The sequence below is a fragment of the Atractosteus spatula genome, chromosome 3 (genome assembly GCF_055471065.1).
Source record: "Atractosteus spatula isolate fAtrSpa1 chromosome 3, fAtrSpa1.hap1, whole genome shotgun sequence".
In the NCBI taxonomy this organism is placed as follows: Eukaryota; Metazoa; Chordata; class Actinopteri; order Semionotiformes; family Lepisosteidae; genus Atractosteus; species Atractosteus spatula.
The window spans coordinates 9,054,728-9,077,887 of NC_142708.1; the positions used below are offsets into that span (position 1 = coordinate 9,054,728).

Below are 23,160 nucleotides of genomic sequence, written 5' to 3' on the forward strand. Positions count from 1 at the left end.
CTAGAATTTTTCAGGAGGGATACAGCACCGATCGTCCAGGAGAAAGTCAGTCAGCTCACACCTACAGTTCTTACTGGAGGAGGGAAATTCCATCTCGGGCATTCAAGCATTGATCCCAAATATCCCATACATGCTGGTGAAGACGATCTGGCCATATCCCATTCGTCCGCTGCTCGGCAGTCCAGTGCCTCCTCTCTCTGCCCTGCCAGGTGAGATGAGCAGTTTGTCCACTGAAATCTGACTATTTTATCCTGCTCTGTGGAGTTCTTGGACGACCATTTTTAATTAATCGCGCCGCTAGCACCGCAGGTTAAAATGTACAGTCACTTGATCTTCAGTTGTGCGTCTGTTTTGCGTTACGCTTCGATTTAATGTGCCGATATCTCAATCCTGGAGTACGTGCTGATGCCCTTTGCTGATGACGTCTTTCTCTCACAATTCCCTGCCACATGACACAGCCCCTCAGACACTGTTGCTCGTGAGACATCAGCAACGTGAGCTGGCTTGGTCACTGAAGCTCCTGCCAAACGCCTCAATCTTTGACAACGCCTTTTTTTATTCTAAAAGCAAATCCATCACAAGACCTCAACACAATAATCCACAGAACAATTAATCGATCCTCTTTCCTTTATCCCATAGAGGGCTGCAGGAGAGCCAGAGCCTATCCTGGCAAGAAATGGGCACAAGGGAGAATACACCCTGGACAGGATCCAGTCCATCGTAGGGCACACACAGATACAAACAGACTCGCACACATGCCAGCTTTCCCAGAAGTCAATTAAGCTACCTGTATATGCTTTTGGACAATTATTATTATAAATATTAATTGAGAGCTGTTCTAAATACGGCAATTTCCCAATTTACGCACAATTGATTTATGAGTTTTTGTTACAGCAAAGAGTAGCAAATATATAGACATTTTTTGAAAAACTCAAGTTTTCTCTTCTGTATTAATTGATTTTAATTTTTTTACATTAATAATAAAAGTTTTACTAAAGAAAGCTATTATATGCATTGCTTGTTTAGTAGGTTTTATTTACTACTTTAAATATTATAACTGCTGTACAATATAAACTGCTTAGCAAATGGAACATGATTTCTTAGGTTAACTAGGCTTTAACAGTCAGGAAATAAAGTAATACTGTTGTCACTGTAATGCTTTTGTACAACACAAAAGCAAGTTAGAAAATTATTGTGTAATTTTTCTGTGATTGGGAACGAATTGGAGGTATATATACAGTATTCCCATATGTAGTTCAAGCGGGTAGCTGCATCAGCATGCATAGGCTGCAAAGGGACAAGTAACAGGTTTATTCCATGCTGAAAAAAGAAGAAAGAAAACACAACGTTTCGGCCGTGGAGCCTTCTTCAGGTGTGAAAATATATATATGGGAATATATATTCCCATATAATCTGATGGGAATTAATTTTCGATTTACAAATTTTCACCTTACAAAGTTTCCATGACACAGATTATATTAATAAATTAAAGAATGTCGGTATAGGAAAAATCATGTATCGACAAGCTGGGAGTTAACAGCAGGAAACATTCTATCAGTAGTCATCCAAGATTAGAATTAGAAATTAAATGGCAGACAAAAGGTTCACACGTTCAAGTCATGTTTTATCCAGTTTGTCGCTAAACAATATAAATAACCATGCAGAATTTACAGTATTGACCTTGAATAATTCTTATATTCTGTAAAACAATTTGCCAAAAAAAAACTTAACAATTTTTCCTCAATGGATATCAGCAAAAAATAATACAATTTTTCTACATGACTTTAAATTGTCCAGAACTTTTGCAGACTTATTACTATTCTTGGACCAAATGTTAACTTATGCAAGGTGGTCTAGGACTACATCCAGTCATGATCTAAGAAACCAGCCATATTGTATTTCTTTAAATATTATTTTAAATGTCAAAGCACAAGTCACAGGATCGTTTTTATCCAACAAAGACAGAAATACACTCCAGTAACACTGGGCAACTATTGAATTGTTAGATTTCCACCTAAAACCCCTTTAGAAAGTCCGCATTGTTATGCTCATTTCGTTTTGTCAAACTCATCCATTCATCATCAGAAATCCACGGATTCCTGCTGGGTCTTGCAGCAATCCAAAGCCAATTCCGGAGGCATGGAGCTCCAGGAGCGATGACACTTGGGAAAAGACGCCAGTCCAGGGCAGGCACCCCGCATGGAGACGATGTAAGAGGCACCGACTTACCTAGTCGGCATGTCTTAGGATGAAGGGAGGAAGCTGGAGCTCCCACACAAGACCTCCACTAAAATGAGGAGAACATGCAAACAGTGCACAGGAGGTGCCCCAGTATGGAGTCGAACCCGGAACCCACCACCACACTGCCATACCACCTGGTGTTGAGCTCAACTGCACTGCGAATGCGACAAACGTGTCCGTTAACACACAAACAAACAGAACGTGCTCCAGGAAAGGCCTCCCCTATTCCACTTTTCAAAGCTGCTCCCTTGGTTTACTTTTTAATCTGTGTTTCTCCCAGTTTCTGCTGTAGTCCATCCTGGAGGTGACTGGTCTGTTTAAAAATACTTGGGGGAAAATGACGTTTTCATCAAATATGCCGATACGCTGCATCAAAAACGTTTCCAAAGAAATGCAGTTTGTTGAAGTAGCTCTCCTTTCCTCAGTGGCATCTTCCTATAGCAGTGCAATTTAAGAAGGCAGTTCAGCAATGCAGGATAAAAAAAATGAAGACTCCAATCCAGGCTGTGTGGACTGGTGATGACGTGCTGGAATTCTGAACAGGGCGTCTACAATCTGAACATGAAATGACACAATGATACCACTAGTCTCAGAAAAGCAATGAGCTTACTAGTACCTGGAAAAATGGGCAGTCTTCTTATAGCCTGTGTGCATTTTAGGTTCTATACGTACTAGAGCATATTACTGGGGTGATGCAGAACAGCTTACGATGATGCAAATGGAGTTTTAAAAAGCAGCGTCTCAAGATTTCGTAAAAATAGCAGGAATGTGCTAAATCAGGGTATTGAGAGCACTGGTACAGTACGAATCCCTTGTCATAGCACTCTTGCCTTGAGGGGCTGATTTTCAAAGGTGATTTTTTAACCATTTCTTTCCTTCTGGCCTATGTCAAAGTAAACAAAAACTCTCAAAAAAGAAACGAATTATATTCTCTCAAAAACTGATTTTCCCTTGGGTATCAATCATCATGAAGAAACCAAACTACTAACTTCACATTGTCGTATCTAGAGTAAATATCTTATATGGAGACCGGCAGCTGTTTAGACACCTGTGGGCCTGAGCTTGGTGTCAGGTGCAGTGGCTAGGTTTGGCAGCACTCAGTTATTGTCCTTCAGCCACTGTCCTATCCACTGCAGAATCTGCTCCAGGTTCCTCTCCAGGTCCTCAGGCTCGTTACTAGGCAACTGGTGGACAATCTCCTTCTTATAGGATTCCATGGCCTCCTCATAAATGGTTTGGAAGATCTCACACTGAATATTGTCCTGAAGCTTCTTCCCCACGTATCCCCTGAAAAAAGTAAAAATTCCACAATCTGTTCATCACCAAGAGAGGTATTTTTGATGCTTGAGATCTTGCTAAAGGTTCATGGACATTTAATTCCTCTAATGTCTTTATTCCCCTATTCTTTTTAGTCAGAGTTTCTCACCTCCATTAAGAGGTTAAAATGGCTATATGTAAAAGTTAGATGTAAAAGAAAAGTACAAACACTTTTGTTCCACAAAAAAAGCTTTTCAAAGAAAGCTCACTTGGATAGCAAGGAGTCTGCAACAGACCCTGCTGCAGAACACGCATCTTTGATCATGGATAAAAGAAATAGCCATGTTTGCGAAATGTGTTTCATGGACAGGTGTCAGCCTACTGAAATGCAATCACAGCCCTTATTTAACCAGGCCAGTCAACTGAGAATAAAAGAGAAGTCGAAGGGGCGACAGCACTGACCTGCTCTGCAGTCGATCGTACAGGTAGGAGTTGTCCGTGCGCAGGACGAACACGATGTGGAACCAGCGCTCGGGGAAGAAGTCACAGCCGTGATAATCCACAATCACGCCACCTTCTCCCATGTGCTCCTCCAGCTCATCGACAACCTGCGAGTTCATTCACCTCAGACTGACTGCGTGACTACAGCCCTCACAGACCTGCTCAACTATCTTCCCCTGTAGATCTGACTAATAACAGTTCACCCTATTGCATGGGACGGGCCCAGTAAATACACCTAAATAGAAGAACAAATATAGGCCATGACTGGAGTCTCTAAGATAAAGGCTCACTTATTCTGTGCAAATCTAGTGGTCTGGTTCAGCCTGTAACAATAGTGGAGGTCTATGCTGGTTTAAACAGCAGGATCTTCTAAATACAACTCTTCTCAAAGAGATTCATTTTATTTCTTCTTATACACAGCATCACGAAAGCCTACAAAATATAATATCTACACAGTACGCTCCCCAGCAAAGAAACTCAAGCTCAAAATCTCAAAAACAACAGCAATATACTGACCCAAAATATATAGTACTGTGTAATTCTAAAAAAACAACTGACCCAGAGTTCAACATAGCCTTTGCAACAATGTTATGTCCTATATTATGATTAAGTCCACAACTAATAAATAAATAGCATGATAGAAGATATGACCGTAATACGAATTATAAATGGCACTCACTCTGTCTTCATCCAGCACAGGACAATTATATTCTTCATCAAACCCATCATACAGCTCCCCTAGGTGGATAACAGGCACATTACCGTTAATACCAGCTTACACTTAGTACACATAATCAAAAACTGTCCACAGATCGTTAATAGACATCAATTGGTGTGCAAAGTTCTGTCATATTTAGCATGGCATCATTATTATAACTCATTTTCCGACCAAATACATTGTGAATGGCAATACCGCAAGCATCTATAAAGCACAGCAGTCGATCTTCCTAGTTCAAGACAGTCTGGCATCCAGCACACGTTAGTGAAAACGCCTTATCTGAGGACCACTACAGACCTCTTGTAGGCTGAGGAGGGCAGTACTCTAGTCCCAGTCCTGCTCATTACACCACACTAACCCGTACAGGTCTGGAAACTGGGGTGAGAGCTGAGAGGACTCAGGACGTCAGATTAAAATTGGGGAAACTGTTTCACGGCCTACAGGTCCTGCCTTCCTGGGCTCTACAGTCAATTACCTTCTTTTGCCAGATCTCCCACATTGATGTAAGTGAGCCCTGTCCTCTGTGCCAGCTCCTTGCCCAGAGTGGTCTTCCCAACACCTGGGGTCCCTGTGTGGGAAACAGAAACACAACAGTCAGCAGCCGTCAACACCCACCGGGTCTTCATCTCTATTAGGATTGTTGGATTATTATGATTTCTGGCAAATGTCCTAATCCATCTGAGTTTACAAAACAGAACATTTACATCCAAGTACAAGGATAAATCAGTGTAGCATTTGCACAGCTGTTTCTTGGACTTACACCAGGATAACAATTACAAAGTAAAAATATTATAATTTGCCCCAATGGGTTTCAGCTATGTGCTCATCTTTACAGAAATCCCCCTTTTCATCTCCACGATGGAGGGAACACTTTTCTTAATATGTCGACAGGAACATAGTCCCACGACTGCAAAAAAAAAATCTGAACATAACTCTATCACTTTCCTCCAGTATCATTTTACAAATATTAGTTCTTTGAATTGTACCAAGACAAAATGTAAGAATGACTAAGATGACTTCGGCTAAGATATTTAGTGTGTCATAATCTGCCAAAACAAAAGAATCGTGCCTCGTTCGTAGAATAAACGTTACAAAGTAACGCTGCAAAGTAACAGGTAAAGGTTTATTCCGTGCTGAAAGGAAGAGAAAAGAGACACAACGTTTCGGCTGAAGCCTTCATCACGTGTTGAATGTATATATTCGGAATATACTTTACAAATTAAAATTAATCAAACTCAATTTAATGTATCACAGCATTCAAAACTTCTGAAAAAATACGTTTCCATTGTATTTTTTCCTTTTCTGTGAGAATATCTAGTAAACACAAACAAAAGATTAGAATGTAGTACAACATCCAATTCAATACGATATTAGATGATTAGAAACAAATACGAACAACCCCATTCAGGTGATATAGGCTACTTGCACGACATTTGTAAGAACACTAATATAAAATGGCAAAATGTGTCCAGTTTCTTTCAAATATAACCCTTTACTAGCAATTCGAAGTGCGAAGTGTTAACTAAAATCTGCCTTGATTCTTATTTTGTTATTAAAAAGAAGCTGATCACTATGATGTAAGGGATCTGTTTGATTAACTTAAGCTTACGTCAACAGCGGAACATTTCCCTCGTTTGCTTCATAAAGAAGTCGAAAAAGAACACATAGAAAAGACATATGGCTGTTGTGGTATAGAATTGCCCCAGACTCACCTGTCAGAAGGATATTCGGTCTCTTCATCGTTTTCAGGTACAGTAGCAGTTCTCTCTACACGTGACTGCCACACAGCGTGGAGGGACTTTGAAACGTGTTGGAACAACTTTATAGCTTACAACGTCACCCTGATCTTTACAAAAGTACTGATGTACATATCCCTAAAAATACTTCAGAAAGTAAGAAAGAAATTGAAAGCTTCACGCTTATAATAAGAATAGTTATACAGTATATTTAGATCTCAGCGGCGGATTTTTATCGAGGAATAGGCAGTACTAAGGGCGTCATATGACGTCATCACGGTGTGCCCCCTATCACGGAGGACCTTGTTGTTAGCCAATATCTGTTAAAGGGAAAGAGTTTTCAAACATGAACGTTAAGTTGCCCATCACCTCATTTGTTTTAAATAGTAACATTAAATGAGAAAGTCAAATACAGGGGAAAAGAACTATGCAAATTTAACGAGTGCTCTTCCGGATATCGCTAAGGTACGTTCTTTGTACGGTCTGAAGCTTTCGCATCTGTTGAAATTGATTTTCCTCTGGGCTGAAAATTTGAATTTCATGATGAAATATTTCAAGTCTTTGAATATGAATGATGAACATTTAAGTGATTCGGTGAGGTTACTGTATTCTCTTAAAGAGATAGTAGATAATTGTTTTTTTCTTAGTAGTTTTTGATTAAAAAAATATCTGCTATCTGCCCATCTGTTTCGAGATCATGATGAAACTGGTTAGTTTCTTGTCTTATTCATGCTTAGCTTGAATAAGGGTAGTTTAGAGTTGCCAGTACAGGAAATGCGTCTCTGTTCGTTAGTGATCCTGAATATCATTCAATCTCCATTATTAGTTCTGTTAAAAAATAAAAACCACTTGCATTTTCTTCAAAACTTGCCAGCTTGTAAACCCTGAAATATGTCAAAGTAATATCCAATCTGCAAACCTTATAATATGCGTGATGTTGTTACCTTCTTTGTGTAATATGAGACTTGAACATGTGAAGACGAGCTCCAAAGATAGATGTACGAAACTAATCATTAGTAAGCAGCCCATCGACGCTAAATTTAAGAACTTTTTGATTTCTGCATGGGTTTATAATGGAGTTTCTTTAATTATTCGTCCATTGCCATTTAAACAAACGCTCTGTCATGACGTACGAGAAAATATAATTTTCTGTTTACTAATTGGTTTATGACGCATGTTATCTTACAGTATCTGTATTAACGAATAAAGCTTTTTGATTTTTTAAATAATGTGACTCTTTTACAGGTTCTTTTTGCATTGTGATAGAGCTCTGTGTACGAATGGGAATTACCAAAGCTGATAATGTCAAAACTTTCTCTCGGCGGAAAGGCATCTGATCCCAAGGTGAGTTTCCTGCCATTTTAAAAGCAACCTCTAACATCATATCTCTAAATAACATATTAATTGATTTTCTTCGTATATTTTGTTCTTTATCCATGCCGCGTTTTCCTGTGAGATTTGCTGGGTAGCTGTGTAAAGCTCATCTGTTCATACTGTCTCATGTAGATAACAAGCTGGGTGCAGCCATCCTTCGGTGACCTATTTGGAGGAGCGAGTGTAACTGCAGTTCCCTCAAACAAGCAAGTGAACCCTGGAAATCAGAACAGCAGGGCCCAGTCATTCGCTGGAGACACCAGCAGCAAACGGACATCAAAGAAGAGGGCAGCAGCTCCCATTCCCGAGCAGCTGGGCAGAGACCCCCTCAGCCAGAACCAGCATGACCCCTGGGTGGACCGGCACTCGCCCCGGACTCAGGTACTGGACACACCTGAACCGTCAGCAGTGCTCTGGAAAGTACACGGTGATGTCAGCCTGTCACCTTTTCCAAGTCTGATTGTGGTCTTAAAGCCTCTTGTAGAAATTCAATGTCTGCTGCCTTAAAGGAGCTGTTCTTTTTATTTCTTTTGAAGCACAGCTCTCTTTCACTGTTATGCTCAGCTGTTCCTGCTGTATTGTGTTCTTAGTTTTCAGTTCTGTGTATAATGTATTCTCTTCTTAGTTTTTGTCTGTCAGAGAAATAATTTGTCACCCTACCAGTACTGTGTCAGATACCTTTTCCTTGTTTTAGGAATTTCAGAGAGCGTAAAAACACGCTAAGATAGTTTATATATTTTGCCTTGTTTTGTTATCATTCTAGGGTGAACTTGCCGTTCACAAGAAGAAGACTGAAGAAGTTGAAAACTGGTTAAAATCACATGTTGGCCACAAGCATTTAAAGGAGGTATAGCAAAGTATCTGTTACAATGCTTTCTAATATTTTACCTGCACTGCAGAGAGCATGTAGATTACATAATTTGCAGGATATAAAAAATGAAGCTGAAGTAAGGGTTGAGCTTATAAGCTTTGTGTTCCAAGAGTTTCGTGCTCTAGTTTCTAAAGTGAGGCTCTGAACTCTGGGACACTGTGTGTTGTGTACTGTTACTCCAAGTCTGTGGAATGGTCTTTTAGCCCGTATCAGATCTTGAAAGTCATTTAGCTCTTTAAATTCCTGTCTTAAAACTCATTTTCATGCTTTAGCATATAATACTCATCTGTAAGTTCCTATTCATTTTTAAAGGTCATTGAAATGATGTTTTATGAAAGGTGCTATACATTAATAATAATACAGGACCATGGTGGGAATAGAGTTGAACAGACTCCAGCCTGAACAGTTTTGAAATTCTTTCCTTCTGAAAAACTTTACTCATCATGCTGTCTCTTATTGATAGATGTTTTTACTCTATGGATTTCTGTTTTCTGTCTGTACAGGGTGGCTCTATACTGCTGATGACTGGGCCTTCAGGCTGTGGGAAGACTGCCACCATCCAGGTGTTAGCAAAGGAGCACGGCATTCAAGTTCAGGAGTGGATCAACCCCACTACCAGCTCTCAGTATGGAACAGAGGACTTCAAACAGGCCTTTGACCCTAGTGAGTGTGACCAGAGAAGCTTTAAAGTACTTTAAAAACTGCTGGAAAACATAAGATATTATTTATTTGATTTGTTTTATATTAAAGGAGGGGGAAACAATACAAAAATAGCTTGCCGTAAGTTCAAGCACTCAATGTAATATTTTTGTGCAATTAATCAGTTTGGTTCCAGCATCTCTTTTTCTTTACTTACATTATGTCCAAGCAACCAACACAACTAATGCTGTTTCATAATTTGATAGAGGGATGAGTTATTTCAGCTTTATGTAATGTAAGATCTAGTATTAATGCATCAATGAATGGCAAACATGATGCCTACATGAGACTCAGGGTGTGCTTTTTCAGGACCTGCCCAACTGTGCAATCTGCAGAATTCTAGTTACCAGATTTCTTGTGGTATGCCATCTTTAGAAGAGAACACAGAAATACACATTCAGGCATCCTCCAGAACAGCTGCTAGTCTGCATTTAATTGTGTCAGTTATCTTTTGTAATGCAAGTATTTGTTTTTCTATTATACTGTTTTTGTTTGTGTTCACAGAGTCGAGTTTCAATAGTTTCTACAGCGGCTCTCAGTCTGCGGTGTTCCAGGAGTTCCTCTTGAGAGCGAACAAATACAACTGCCTGCAGATGGTTGGAGATGATACAGATGCAGGAAAGAAAGTTATCCTTGTAGAGGTAAGTAAAAACAATAATCGCCAAAGAAGGGGTACCTTGCATGCTGCCGGTTTATAATGGTGACCCTTAACTCTATTTTTCGGTGGTCTGTGACCACTTTTTACTAGTGAGGTGGTAAGAAGATTGTGTTCAGATGAGAAACTGAAGATGTTTGTGAAAGCAAGTTGCATTCCTAGCAACAGAACTCTTGCACTTTCCACACTGTTCACCACCTACCACTAATAATCCCAATAATGATCTTCCCTTCAGATTTTACATGACATTGATAAGCATTACCAAACATTTAGTTTAAAATGAAAAAAATATGCAACTATATAAACATCAGGGTCCTGGGGGAGCTGGAGCCTATCCTGGCAAGCAGCGGATGCCAGGCAGGGTACTCCCCGAATGGGACACTAGTTCATAGGAGAGCACACAGCCACAAATACACTCACACCAGGACGAAGTTTCCTAGAAGCCAATTATCCTACCAGTATGTCTTTGGACTGTGGGAGGCAACCCATGAGAACATGGGAAGAACATGCAAGCTCCACACAGATAGCACCCCAGATCTGGAATTCAATCCAGGGCCCCAGCGCTGTGACGCAGCAATGCGCCACTGTGCTGCCACTATATACATTTTACATAAATGCATGTGGTTCTTTTCATTTGGGACTTCAGCCCTCTGCTTGGGAGAGTATCCAGAATGCTTCACCCCTGTGTATCTAAGCTCTTGCGGGGAATTCTTTTTTAACTTACGTGTTATTGATTTCACTTGACATGTTTCAGGAATGCATACAGTACATTACATATACTTTGTAAATTGAGAACTCCCTGTATATTAAAATGCATGAACTTGTGCCCAGCTGTGGTTTGCTTTGTGCAAAATAAGCATACTAACAAGGCAGTTGGTATCCTCACTCTCCTGAGTGAGTTTTCCTCCAAAGTAGTGAAACGTGAGTGTAAAACCAACTAAAACCTGGGGTTATAGAAGAAAAAGAAGTTCCTTTCAGCAAGACCTTTTCTCTCTCCTAAACAGGACCTGCCTAATCAGTTTTATAGGCAGCCATCTCTACTACATGATATCTTGAGGTAAGATGAAAATGCTTAAGATGATTCAAACACAGCCTAGACAGGAACTGTTTAGCTAGTTTTATAGTCGCCACAACATTGTATGCATACACTATATTATGCTGATGATTTTTGGCTGTTAATAGTTATTTTACATTGTTTTATACATTTAAAATTTAATCTTACAAATTAAATAAGTTCCTCCTGTATCCAGATACAGAGAAGTTTTGATTTAGAGAGATTTTTAGTATTAGTGCATTTATTTTAAGTGATGTTATAAGTTAGTATAAATGATTTAGGATGTTAATTCATCACATTTCCACTTAATTTCTGTCTTATCAGGCTCAACTGTTGTTTTCCCTTTGTCTTGAAGTAATCTGAACCTTTTCTGAGGCAATGATTCGCTTTAGCGAACGTGGTTGTGACTGGACATGTCTGTTTGTGTGATCAGGAGGTTTGTCAGGACGGGCAGGTGTCCTCTGATCTTCATAATCTCAGACAGTCTGAGTGGAGATGGCAACGCACGACTGCTCTTTCCAAAGGACATCCAGGATGAACTTAACATATGCAATATTAGGTAAAAATTACAGCACGGCAACATTAAACATCTGCTTTGTGAGTGTGCTGCCTTTCTTGAGCAATCTCTGGAATCAGGTCTCGGTGGTATGCCATATTTATACATGGATGTGACAAAAACATTTATTTTAGTAGCAGATGATATTGCATGTAGAACAGCAGCTGCTTTTTTTCCAATGTCTGTAATATTGTACAAATCTTTAAACTAATGCTTTGATGTTAAGCAGTCTGTCATTTGACATAGTTTTGTGTACTAAGCAAGACATTCTCTCAACCGCACCAAAAAGATTATGATGAAAGTGACAGACTTATTTGTAGCAAGTGTATTTAATTGAAAAAAAACATAACACATGTTTGTTATGTCTGTCTGTCCTCCAAGCCCATCTTCACTCTATGGGCGATAAGGCCTTCTCCTGCTGTGCCCCAAAGCTCTGGAATTCTATCCCCAAGGATATTGGAGAGTCACCTTCCCTGAGCACTTTCAAATGAAGACTCAAAACCTTCTTTAGAAGGGCTTTTATTTAACTGGTTCTGTGTCTACCTCTTTACTATATTCCTAACCCTTATTGACAATTTGTAGTTTTGTTGTCACCTCTCATTGTGTGCTTTTTTCTTACTGTAAACTGCTTTGGGAAACCACATTAAAGGTGCTATATACAATTCAGTTTATTATTATTGTTGATAATATATGTTGATTTATTGTGCTGATGAACATTTGTCAGCAATAGGATTGATCAACAGAGGGCATACTGTACATCTGAAACTTGCACTTTATACTTTATACCAAATTGCTGATGTGGTCTTGTGGATCCTAGACAAACGTGTGTGCGATCACCGGTCTCTGAGCCTTAGATGCCACGCATTGGCCATGGTCATTCTTAAAATATTCAGTGCAGCCCAAGCCTGGCAAGTAGGCACAAAAGTCCCATTCACATAGTGCAAGAAAGCCATTGTATTCTACGCAGCATGACGATGTCTGTTGTCCTGCTGGGATGTTGATAGGGAGAGCAAGTAAGGTCCCAGGAGTTGATCAATGCAGCATCATTCAGTCAGATCAGCACCGATGACTTAAAATGGATTTCGGTAGCAACTAAACACGCCTGGTCATATGGTCACACCCCCATCAATCAGGGTGATGCGTAGTGACATGTGGCCTCCCAGATTGTGGCCTCCTTGAATGGACTGTGTGAGGCTATAATGTCTCGCCAGGTGAGAAATTGCAGGGTGTGATCACCCCAAATTGCGAGTTACGGTGCAGTCAGTCGATTAACTGATCTTTAATAATTGTAGTGTAATCAAAATTATGCCAAAACCCATGTCATAAAGTCTATATACTTATTCTAAAAATAAGTTTCTTTAGATGCTTGCTATAAAATATATGTATGTATATATACACAGGGTTTTCCAATCACAGATTATGTTTTGAATAGCATGAAATATGATTTATTTCCAGCAGTATGCTGCCGAGGTGACATTGCAGCATCGAGTACTCAGTGTTATAAAACAACAGGTATGTTCTTACTTTGTGATCCCATTGAAATGAATTTTCTTTTATTTGTTGAAATTTTAGTTTTAACCCTGTGGCTCCCACCAGTCTGCTGAAGGTGCTGAGTCGAATAGTGTCCCAGGAAGCAAGCAGGGTAAGTTCTCACTTCTTAAAGACTTGGAATTTCAGACAGACAGACCACAGTTGTGGAATAATTATAACTAGACCCCTGAAAACAAAAAATCGTCATGGGATGCTGTTACTTCAGTTAAATGAATTTATTTGCATGTGATCTGAACAGGAGCGTTTATTTAATGTATCTTAATTTTTCCAGTTATATTGTTTTCATTTGGATTGGGAAGAGCGAACACGTAAGCTGACTATACAGCCTCATAAATTGCATTTAGGGATTCCATTTGTTTTTTGTTCATGCAATTGCTTCATTAGTTAAATTTCCATAATCTAAACAATACGTCACTGGTGTGAGTGAGAGGGAAGGGAGGGCCGTGCTTCCTGAACGGAGCAGTAGCTGCTGTGTGATTCCAGAGTGGTGGGAAGATCCGAGTTCCGGATAAGGCGTGCCTGGAGCTGCTGTGCTCAGGGAGCTCCGGGGACATCAGGAGTGCCATCAACAGCCTGCAGTTCTCCAGCCTCGCAGGTGAGTTCCCTGAGCTGAGAGCAGCCGTTCCACTCTCCTACTGGGAAAACCATTCTCATAACCACAAATATACTGTATATCGCAAACAGTTTTATATTTCATTAGAGGGTCAGGCTCTTATTATGACATAAATATCTGCCAGAGATATCGGAGATGTTGCAGTGTTCAAATGCCAGATTTCATTTTCACTTTGATAATGACTAGCACTCTCAGTTTGATATAAAGAGTACACTGTCGGCAAGCCCATGCGCACATTTCCTTTTTATTTAGGAGTTCCAGTGTTTTTTATTGCTGGACATGATTGTGCATCCTCCAAAAAGGCTGTGTTTACAGCATTTGTAAAACGCTTTAAGAAGCCACCTTTAAAGGTGCTATATAAAATAACGGTTGTTATTATTATTATTATTGTTGTATTATGTGACTGTAGCCAGGGCTCCCCAAATGGGGCTTACACCTCTGAGGGTGAGTGAGCTGCAATCAGCCAGGGTGTGTTTGGGTTGCTCTGGGATGACAGCAGTAGAGGTGTACTATGCTCTATGTGATGCTGGCATTGTGTCTTCTGATGAATGGCTCTAATAGGTCACCATGTCAGAGTACTGTGCCCACAGGGGTGGCTCAGTAAGCCAGGTTAATAACCAACAGCCTCTTCAAAATTGGCTGGGTAGAAAAAGAAGAGACTGCAGTTTCACCTTTTTTAAAACTTTTTTTATTAAAGCACTTAAGCAATGTTTTGTAAGACATTGCACATAAAATTGAATCATTTCTTTACGTTTTGAACATTTTGCTCTTTTAGAATGTTGTAAAAATAGAATCTCTGAATTCTATGGGATATCGAAGGAAATAGCATGGAGTGAATTTTGTTTCTAGACAGCACGCTGGAAAGCAGCCTTTGGCCTTTGAAGAAAGGCAAGTCTTCAAAGTTAGCAAACAGGGGTGGCTCCAAGGGGAGAAGCAAGGGCAAGTCCTCCAAACTGCCCGGAAAACAGGACGCGGAACAGGCTGTCGGTGGCAAAGACGCATCCCTTTTCCTCTTCCGAGCCCTGGGGAAGATACTGCATTGTAAACGTAAGTAAAGACCTGCCCACATAGACGGATTTGAATAAGGTTTGATACTGAGCACCTCTTTATAACAGCCTGGCTTGGCAATTCAAGTTCTAATGAATTAAGGCTACAAGTAAAGAAAGTGCTTTTTAAATGTCGGTGTATGACCTACGACTTACGCCAGTCTTGCAGCCTGAGTTTCGCTCAGCAGCTCCAAAAGCAACCTGTACAGTGTGAAATATTTTTGATGGCACTGGCATAACCATATATGTGGGTAGCTGCGTCAGCATGCGTAGGCTGCAAAGGAACAAGTAATAGGTTTATTCCATGCTGAAAAAAAGAAGAAAGAGAACACAACGTTTCGGCCGTGGAGCCTTCTTCAGGTGTGTCCACGGCCGAAACGTTGTGTTCTCTTTCTTCTTTTTTTCACTGTAACCATACATGTCCACATAACACAGAGTACAGCATGGCTGATGGGGAGAGAAGATGTAAGAATGTGTGAACACACTCCACTGGAAGAGTCCTGGAGCTGCACGCGGTTTCTGGTGAAGCTGCTGCTGAAGCGCGAAATATTTATACATTCAGGGAACGCGGAGTCACACAGTGAAAATCATGACGTTTCCGCCACGATTCCCTTCCAAATCCCACGGTGGGAAGTGGTTTGCTGGGAGCAGCAGGTCTGCCTGCACTGTGGTTTGAGCGTGTGCTAACAGCGACGGTGTGCGTGATTGCCAGGCGAGCCCCACGTGGAGCCCGAGGTGCCAGGCCTGCCAGCCCACCTGACGGAACACCAAAGAGACGCGCTGCTCGTGGATCCAGAGGTAGGAGCCACTGCGTATGGACAGCCAGGAGCCTGCAGGACAATATTGTCGTTTCCTTGTGTTCTAGACCGTGGCCCCATTCCTCTGCTCCACATCTCATCAGTTGTTTTAAAATCAGATTTGTCGGTTTTAATTGATACAATAAATGGGCAGTCTGACTTTTATTCAGTGTATAATATTAAATTTTAAAAAATGTGTCAATTCATTTCATAATATAATTCAACCTGGAACAGAGAAGATTATGTGGGGGTTGAATCCAGGTGGGCGTCGTCCTGAAGGGCATGTCCAAGTAGCCCAAGGCATCCCCATGTTTTTGCAAGGCCAGCAGTAACGCTGGGAGCCTGAGATAAAATTGGCCATGGATGTGGCCATTTATGACCAAAGATGAGATGCTTCGACGTCGTAAATACGCAGAGGATTTTGTGAGTCTGGAAACAACTCTTTAAGTCAGGGGTTGCAGACGGCTTTGTGGTGTCCATTATGAAAGAAAGCCAAGGCTGGAATTCTGAGATTATTAAGATACTAGCAACCAGCCGGTGAGATGGCTGCATGGCCTCCTCTCGTTTGTAAGGTTTCTGATGTTTGGCTTGGATGGTCTTGAGTGAACAGCTGAGTATTACACGGTGAGGTACTGTCGGCTCGGAGCAGGATAACCCTCACACATTCCCAGCTCCTTCCCCTCGCCCAGGAGAGATCTCCTGGGAGACTGGGTTTGTGATGGCTCTCGGTGAGACTGAAATAAAGACAAATCGCTGAGTTTTACTTCAGGCTTTTTTTTCCCCCCTGCAGATGGTGGTGGAGAAGTCACACATGTCCGGGGAGCTTTTCAACCTGTATTTGCAGCAGAACTACGTGGAGTTTTTCACCGAGATTGAAGACGTGGCTCGAGCCAGTGAATACCTCTCAGATGCTGACTTCCTCTCAGCAGAGTGGAGTGTAAAGAGCCCTCTTTGTGCCTGCGCCCGTGAGGCCATATTGTCTACAGATAGATCATACCACATCCTTTGATTGGCCAGGGTTACTGTGTAGCACAGGGGGTAGATGACTGAAATTGAATTAACAATAGAGCCCAAATCATGGGGCAGGGATGGGTAAAATACAAACTTGTCATTTTTACTTGGGGAAATATTCAGAAAATATTTTAAAAATTAGACACAATTGCTTTGTTCATCATAGCATGATAAATTAATTAAAAATGGATGTTTCAAACAGCTAATGCTAAAGATCAAAGTGCTGTAAGAAGAGAGCGTGTTGGTGTGCTAACCATCTCCACGCCGTTTGGTTTCTAGTCTCAGTCCACCATGAGGGAGTATGGCTCTTCCGTGGCCACCAGAGGGATGATCCACTCGAACAGATCCAGAGCGTTCGCCAGCTCTCAGACAGGAGTGGGCTTCAAGCCACTGCACAAGCCACACTGGCTGCTCATCAGTAAAAAGGTACGGTACAGTCTGTCCCCTGCACCGCACTGCCAGCGAGTGAGAGGTTTGTTGAGTTCCCTATGCTAAATGTTGCAAAATGCTATATACCATGAGGGTAGTTAAATGTAGAATTAAAAATGGAACAAAAATGTATTGAAGATGAGGTAAGCAGACTTGCATGCAGATGGACATCAACAACGTTTGGTTTTCAGAAATGTCTTTATGATGTGCCTCGAGAACCTCTGTGTGCTGACAATTTAATTCTGATGGTAGGGGCTAAACTAAGTCAGATTTATATTGGACAGGGCTGGCCTAAATCGGGCTTGATTGTTAACCAAAGTATTCAAACAGCTGACCCTAATTATCCCTTTACTTGGGTTGAGTTCACTAAGAGGTGCAATAACTCTTTCACACCTGAAGATTGCATGTTTGATTACCTTGCACACTAAATGAAAGAAGCACCAAAATGTGGTTCTCTCAGACTCTCCTCTATATACTACTACAACTCACAGAAAGATCTGACCAATTTTGCTGTGAGAAATGTGCAGATATGCAGACAATCGGACAGGAAGCAAATACTTTTTCACGGCACTGTATGCGTTTTCAATATATGTACGCTTGCTTTTTGTTTAGTTCTTCTTGTGCAAAAGGCTTCATCAGGAGTTATTAGGTGTCCCTTCTTGTATTTCAGTACCGTGAGAACTGCCAGGCAGCTCAGGCCCTCTTTGTGAGTTTCTGCCTGACCCCAGTGAGCCTTCAGACCGAGCTCCTGCCTTATCTTGCTCAGCTGACCAATCCTATGCGAAACCAAGGTATGACTGTTAGTGTGCTTTTCGTTACAGTGAGCTTCACAACAGGGTGAGAAAACTGGCATACATCAGGCTTTGAGAAGCATTTCTGGTGAATTAAAAAAAAAAGCTGTGTGATGTTGGATTACACGTACAGTATATTGTTTCCTTCTTGTATTTTTTGCAACTCGTGTTTTGCTGTATAACAAAGTTTTGATGATTTTTGGTTGCGCTTTTCTGTTATTACGTCACACCCAGTTCGGCATCTATTTTTGAGGAAAAAGCAGTACCACATGAAAATCTCATGGAAATAAGGTCATTATCGGCTGCATCTCTGAGTCAGAGATGTAACAACATTTTTAAATTTGCATAGTACTGGTATGTGAAAATCGTAATAGTAAAGGACAAGTTACCAGTTGGAATGGATGAACTACATATTCTGACACCGGCTAGGAGAGATGTTGTACACGTAAGGTGTGTCAGGGAGCAACTCTTGTTATAATCCCTTCGAATACTAACATGTAGAATAAAATGTAAAGCAAGACATAAATTCACAAAATAATAAGAAATAAAAGTTTATTTTTCAGGACTCTTACCATACATATTCTGAATATTTAAAAAAGATCTTATTGGCTTTCAAATACGTTATAAAGGCTTGAATGGTATATTCGGAAAGAAATAACATAGGATATTTGCATATATGAAAATACTTTCTAATATTTCAAAACTGATGCATCAATGAAAATACTTTGGAGCTCAAGGCTTTATGGGAGGTATTCCACAGAAAAGAATGCTGTGGGAAAATGAACTCGGGCTCAGGTACGGCAGGCTGCAGTATGTTGCAGGGTGTTGTGGTTGAACAAACTCTTACGAATTCTTAGAGTGCTGCTGCTGCAGCCTTGATGACTATCCTGCAGTCGAAGCCAAAACTAAATACATAATAACTGGGCCTCCTTGGCAGAAATGTTGAGCCAAGGTATTTATCTGGTGTAAATCTTTTGATTTGATCAAATGTCACATTGGCACATTGCTGTTTCAGCTGCCTGTCCCCTGTCATTACACTTTGTGCTTCTGCTGGCCCCTGACTCACAGTAACACGGACGGAAGCATAATAGCTCTTTCCTGACACCTGCTGGAAAGAGTTTGAACCTGGTTCCCTCTTTTATTGGTATGAGCTCCAATGCTAACAGGGACACAAATGGTGTTCTTCCTCTTTGAACAGCTCAGATTGCCTTCATCCAGGATGTGGGGAAACTTCCTCTGAAGAAGTATCCTGGAAGGTATGTGCAGCATTTGTATTGGCTATAAAGTAACCACAATAGCGGTTTTATTTGAAAGATGCAATGGGAAAAGGGATGACTGCACTTTGGGTCCTAAGCTAACGGGTACTGTAGCTCTGGAAGGATAATATGGCACCTCTCTGAAGTTTTGTGTACTTTTGTGTAAAGTCACATGGCTACTACAAGTGGTATTGGTGGACCAGTAGGTGGCTCGTTTCCTACTGGACCAATATTTCCCATTAGCAATGCCCCAGTGTGGTGAAAAGGGACTATATGCTGTAGGATAATTATACTTGTATCATACTGAGTTATGCTGAGGTCCTGATTACTTGGTTATTACTGATCCCATTGTGCTTTTCAATAGATGATTGAAGTGTGATGCTTGTCAAAAGGGGTGTTAACAAACTATAGCTTGTCCTGTATGGATTTAAGCTATATCTTCTGCCTTTAGGTCTGTACATTACTTTGTATGTGCTATAAAACACATCACCAGTCCACTCACTGTCGGAGCATGGCCTATTGTTGGGAAGAGAGACAAACCTGTAGCCCAGCCGACAAACCTGGGGCGCAAGGAGACACTACACCCTGGACGGTCCAGACCATCCCTGAACGCACAGGCACACAGGGACGATACAGACATTCCGGCTGTCCTAGCCACCATGTCACTCATTATTCATGTTTTATATGTAACGCTTTATGAAAGGGGTTCGTTGTTGAGTCATTACTAAGCTTACAAGTTTACAAGTTATAAGTTTTTTTTTTCAACTGCAGTCTACAAATTATTGAAAAGAAGATTTTCATTATACACAAGGTATAAGTGCTTAACAAGATTTGCAGCATTGAAACCTTGGGTATAACATAGTTTCTCTTTTTTGCTGGTTCTGTCTGCAGTACTCACAGCTGTACATAGCACATTGGTAGAATATAGTTTGCTGAGTTCTTGTGTTGTTCATTGAAGCAGGTGCACTTTGTCACTGTTGTGCTTGTGTGGGGTCATGCAGGTTAAGACTCGAAGCTCTGACTGATAAAGACCCAGGGATCCTAGACCTGGACAGTGAGGAAGAGGAGCCTACAGCTGCTTCCTCCTCTGCCTGTGAACCTCCCGAGGATGGCCCGGCTCTCAGTCCGGGCTGGAGTGACCTGATGGGCAGCCAGCCCGAGCCCATCACTGCACAAGACCCCCTCGAGAAGGAGGAGGAGTTGGTGATAGAAGAGTATGACAGTGACTGAACCCTGCGCCGCGCACAAAGATATTTTACTTCACAGTTTCACCTGTTAAAGATGCTCTTTTTCTGACGTTTGATTTTGTCTTCAGCTCCTGTGGCTAACTTGAATTTTGGAGGAAAATGCACACAGGAGAACTTGTACAGAATGCCTTGAAGACACTTCTTTCAGAGTCCTGAAACACAGACTCTTACATTCTTTAAATTCTGAGACTTGTGAGGACAGATATTTATATTTGTGGGAGTTTTTTATGTTTTCTGAGCACTTTTTGCCAGATGTTGTATCTGCTTTTCTTTGTTGTAGAAATGTATAGATTTTGAGCAGTCACACTGTAACAAGCCAATGTTCAGTACTTTCGAAAGAACTAAACTGATATTCTGTAAAAAAATATGTTGACAGTAAAGAAAATAACCTTTTTTCCCTGTGCCGCAGTGCAGCTTTTTATTAGCCAATTTTCTTACTCTTTAAATATTGACATTTTCCAGGTCATTCAGTTAAAAGCATCCCATGAGCTGGTTAAAAATGAAACAGTTAAGGATAACCCACTGTGGTGGGTTTTGCCTCTCACTACAGATGAAAACGTAGTCATTCTGCCTTACTTGTACAAGTTGCCTTGCTTTATGTGTGTACTACTGGTTTTCTTGTTTCCATGAGAAATCAAGTTGCACGATAGACTGCTGAATTCAAGTATGAATTAAATTTGCCAGTCTTCCTGAAAATGATTGAGATTTTCTTTTATACAGGGAAAGCCACCTAATTTTCATGAACAGTGTGTAAGTAATCATCTTCTACAGTAAATGTGAATTATTTACTTGGCTTGGTGTATAAATGCTTGATGAGAGGAGGTGTTACAAATGGTTCCCGTGCTGGTACAGACACTCATAGCACTAGTGTGTGGCCAGAGTGTCATGTCTTCTTGAGTTTGTTTTGAGTTTGTCCATTGTATCACTGTTGTTCTATTGTTCTGAGGGTAATTATTATTTTTTGTATTTTAAACAACTGGGTATTTTTATCTGAATTGCTTTGTCTTTGCCAGTAGTCCTACTTGTCACCTTGGTGAGAACGTGCTGCACACTGTATTGTATTGCTACTGTGCTCTATGAGACAAGGACTGAATTGAATCTGAATACTCTCTGCTACATATCTCACATTGTGCTTTAAGTGCTTTTTTGTGTTAGTTAATCCTAACTAACTAAAATGTTCTTAAAAGACATGTTGTAGTGGGACATTAACTCTTTTCTTTCTGACCTGTCAAACATTGAGGATCTGGGTGATGTTTTCTAGTGCAGTCATGGAAGTGAATGATTTGATCTCAGCTGTAATTGTTAGAAAATCCATGTCAAATGATAAAATCTTAAATGGAATGAATATGTCTTAAACTGGAGCAGTTGGTGGAATTTAAGAAAGTGATCCTGTAATCAAAGGTCTGTATAACATCTCTGAGAATCAGCAGTTCTACTGTTGGACAAGTAACTTAAAGGCAGTTCCATACAATCTCCATACACAGCAGCAAATGAACTGAATCTGCATCTGTTCCGTGAGATAAAGGGACATCAGTGCTATTCTGTACTTGAAATGATGAGGCATATGTTCACGCTAATAGCCAGCAGCAGATGGGAGATACTTTCTTAACTTTAATAATGAGATGGTGATGAAATGTGGTAATGACCATAAAAATGACAAATTCCACAAAGATCGATTATTCAATAAGGTTTAGCGAACCATATAGTGAATCTTCTAAGCGGGATATACCAATTTTGTTTTTGGGATGCCTGAAACAAAAATTTGACAATTTGGATTTTTTTACTGTTAGACCATGGCTGTTAAGATAAACATTAAGAGTAGTTGCTAGAAATTATATTTACATAATTACTGTTCTCCAACCCACCAACATAATTGTTTTATCAATTGGCGAGATGAATTGAAAAAAACTGATTTGTGAGAAGGATTTTTCATAAGGTTTTCAATTTATATTTGTCATCTTTATTAAGTGGATGAACTGTTAAAATTGCTATGCTACCTTGATTCTATAATGGTAATAATGTGGTGTTACATTCACCTGAAAACTGCAATCTTCAATCAGTTTTACTCTTTTAAAGCTAAATCCAAATGATTTTTTTCATACAGATTTGTTAATATTTCTACTGTTTTAATTCAAAGGAATGTACAGTTAAACTGCACCATTATATATGAGCCTTGTATGAAGTTTTCATTCAGAAACAGTTATAAACAACAGGAGGTAATTTGGCCCATATAGCGGGTTGGATAGATAGCAGATAATTGATCCAAGAATCTTATCCAGCTGTTTCTTGAACGATGCTTATGTATCAGTTTCCACAACATGGCTGAGTAACTTGTTCCATACTCCTACAACGCTTTGCGTAAAGAGGTGTCTGCATTACAATTTTTAAATGCACTTTCTTGTTTCCACCTATGACCCCTGGTTTGTGTTTCCCTGTTTGTTATGAAGAAAACGTGCACTAATTTCATCATTTGTGAGTTGCAAACAACCTTAAAAACGATCCTGAGTTAATCATAAAACAGGATTTAAAAAGGGTCAGAGAAAGTTTCAATATGATTTTAACGGTGTTTTAGAAAAGTTGCTTTTAATATGTGGTCTTCAGTAATTACTGGTGTGAGATGTTGATTTAAGCTATTCAAACTATTGCGATAGCCTGTTCTATACACCACAGTAAATGTATGCAATCACAAAGCTGTTGTGCAGCCTTTGTGGAACTCTTCTTAAACAGAGCAGAATGAAGTAGGAATTGTTATATTAT

At 40.3% G+C, this 23,160-nt stretch overlaps 2 protein-coding genes across 3 annotated transcripts; one reads left to right on the plus strand and one right to left on the minus strand.

Moving 5' to 3' along the window:
* Positions 1-1,016: 1,016 nt before the first annotated feature.
* On the minus strand, positions 1,017-6,660 carry ak6 (adenylate kinase 6). The gene is made up of 5 exons (XM_088910817.1): positions 6,430-6,660; positions 5,193-5,285; positions 4,679-4,737; positions 3,961-4,106; positions 1,017-3,528 (listed from the first exon to the last, which is right to left on the minus strand). Exons 1-5 carry the CDS (start codon positions 6,455-6,457, stop codon positions 3,339-3,341), a joined length of 516 nt encoding a protein of 171 aa, XP_088766943.1. The 5' UTR covers positions 6,458-6,660; the 3' UTR covers positions 1,017-3,338.
* A 118-nt stretch (positions 6,661-6,778) lies between these two features.
* rad17 (RAD17 checkpoint clamp loader component) lies at positions 6,779-20,793 on the plus strand. Of its 2 annotated transcripts, none has more exons than XM_088910815.1 (17): positions 6,779-6,918; positions 7,699-7,797; positions 7,960-8,208; positions 8,591-8,674; positions 9,202-9,361; positions 9,902-10,038; positions 11,057-11,109; positions 11,540-11,665; positions 13,235-13,304; positions 13,697-13,808; positions 14,676-14,873; positions 15,585-15,670; positions 16,460-16,606; positions 16,960-17,106; positions 17,780-17,900; positions 19,099-19,156; positions 20,158-20,793. In XM_088910815.1, exons 2-17 carry the CDS (start codon positions 7,756-7,758, stop codon positions 20,384-20,386), a joined length of 2,019 nt encoding a protein of 672 aa, XP_088766941.1. In that variant the 5' UTR covers positions 6,779-6,918; positions 7,699-7,755; the 3' UTR covers positions 20,387-20,793. The 2 variants fall into 2 exon arrangements, with proteins under 2 accessions (XP_088766941.1, XP_088766942.1); XM_088910816.1 differs by having other exon boundaries at positions 19,104-19,156; positions 20,158-20,300.
* Positions 20,794-23,160: the final 2,367 nt, after the last annotated feature.

Excerpts from the sequence above, each read along its gene's own strand:
- rad17 (XM_088910815.1), top strand. The coding sequence starts at position 7,756 with ATGTCAAAACTTTCTCTCGGCGGAAAGGCATCTGATCCCAAG. Across the intron at positions 8,209-8,590 it reads GGCACTCGCCCCGGACTCAG|GGTGAACTTGCCGTTCACAA; the intron begins GTACTGGACACA and ends TTATCATTCTAG. Across the intron at positions 16,607-16,959 it reads TCCTCTCAGCAGAGTGGAGT|TCTCAGTCCACCATGAGGGA; the intron begins GTAAAGAGCCCT and ends TTTGGTTTCTAG.
- ak6 (XM_088910817.1), bottom strand. The coding sequence starts at position 6,457 with ATGAAGAGACCGAATATCCTTCTGACAG. Across the intron at positions 4,738-5,192 it reads GGGAGATCTGGCAAAAGAAG|GGGAGCTGTATGATGGGTTT; the intron begins GTAATTGACTGT and ends TTATCCACCTAG. Across the intron at positions 4,107-4,678 it reads CTGTGCTGGATGAAGACAGA|GTTGTCGATGAGCTGGAGGA; the intron begins GTGAGTGCCATT and ends ATGAACTCGCAG.